The following is a 1,462-nucleotide window of genomic DNA, read 5'->3' on the forward strand; positions in this document are numbered from 1 at the left end:
AGATATTGTATATACAACTTTGAGCTAAAAAATACGCGATGACTTTTTACTCAACCTAATAATATTTGCTTTATTGATAAAAATACTTATTGGAAGTGTTTATAGCTTATTTAAATCATATAAACCAGAATTAGTACCTGAGAAAATAGAATCAGTGAATATAGAAAGTGTATGGAAACCTATTCCTGAAGTTATACGATTAGCATTAGAAGATGCCAGAGATCGTGCGGAAATTCAACAGTCTTGTCAAAGCATTCAACCTTTTTTTAAGTGGAATGTAATGCAGGTATAAAAAATGTATGAGTGTATCAAATATGATATATAATATAAATTTAAAATAGATTATAGAAATTATTATTCGTATAGAATTTAAATGTTAAGAAAAGAACAAAAGCGCTTCTACCATCTGTTGGTTATTTTCATATGGGTTCAAGTATTTTTAAAGATAAAGATGCAAAGTCAATTTTTGATATAAATAGGTGAGTAATATATCTGAACTAATATATTTTGTCACTTATATTGATATTAATATACAATTATATATATATGTGTGTGTATATATATATCTATGTATCAGCATAGAAGAGTTAGGAAAGTATCATCAAAATGTTGAATTGCCTTGCAATGCTGTTTCGCTTTTGGCAAATATGATTGGTTACCATCTTCTTACATACTCAGACTTTCAGTACCAAAGTAGATTTTCGTACAATCTTTACAATACGCTTACAAGAGGTATATGTCTATTGATTATTTTCTTGCTATTACAACAAATTATTTAATATAAATTATAAATATAACTTTTTACTAAGCTTTATATATTTTAAAACTAGTATATTAATGTTTTAGCATTTATACTGGAAAATGGAAAGTTTTCCAAAGAGGAAATGGATAAATTTTTAACTATGACAATCGAATTTTCTCGATACATGCAGGAAGGAATACTTATAGTTAAACTGTTTTTTGATGAATATTTATATTATAATTCAGGAGAGCATTTGCCAAGATTACTAGATTTGTTGCAATGGATGACTTCTATATCAGTGACTGGTAATTATGAAGCTGTTCTAGCTAGTCTTATAAAATGTTAAAATATCAAATTAAAATATTACATTTATATTTTCAGAGTTACGAGAAAATATTCTAATACATGTACAGAATATATTTTATGAATCAAGTTTAAACATGAAATGTGAAATAATTAGATCTCTACAGAAACTAATTACGAACTTTGTAAGGATTAAATATATTTTCTCAATTTGTAACATATCATCCTTTTTAGTTTAGTAATTTTCCATAATTTCTATATGTTTGTTTAATATTGTTATAACACTTTAAATACAAAGCGCCTTTTCGGTCGAGTGTTAAGATGTTGAACTACTATCTAATATACATTCAATTAAATTGAATTAATATTTCAGAAATAAATTGAGAGCCGATGGATTTATCGGATTCACACAATCAA

The 1,462-nt window shown here is 25.7% G+C and overlaps 1 protein-coding gene across 1 annotated transcript in view; it reads left to right on the forward strand.

The window, feature by feature from the left end:
* Positions 1 to 1,462, forward strand: part of LOC108753177 (centromere protein I-like) — a 6,862-nt gene that overhangs the window by 3,304 nt on the left and 2,096 nt on the right. The window contains exons 6-10 of the mRNA XM_018494547.1: positions 106 to 286; positions 367 to 479; positions 578 to 732; positions 847 to 1,047; positions 1,124 to 1,230. Of these exons, the coding sequence (XP_018350049.1) occupies positions 106 to 286; positions 367 to 479; positions 578 to 732; positions 847 to 1,047; positions 1,124 to 1,230 (757 nt within the window). The remainder of the gene's footprint in view (positions 1 to 105; positions 287 to 366; positions 480 to 577; positions 733 to 846; positions 1,048 to 1,123; positions 1,231 to 1,462) is intronic.

Source organism: Trachymyrmex septentrionalis, unplaced genomic scaffold (genome assembly GCF_001594115.1).
Source record: "Trachymyrmex septentrionalis isolate Tsep2-gDNA-1 unplaced genomic scaffold, Tsep1.0 scaffold66, whole genome shotgun sequence".
Classification (NCBI taxonomy): domain Eukaryota; kingdom Metazoa; phylum Arthropoda; class Insecta; order Hymenoptera; family Formicidae; genus Trachymyrmex; species Trachymyrmex septentrionalis.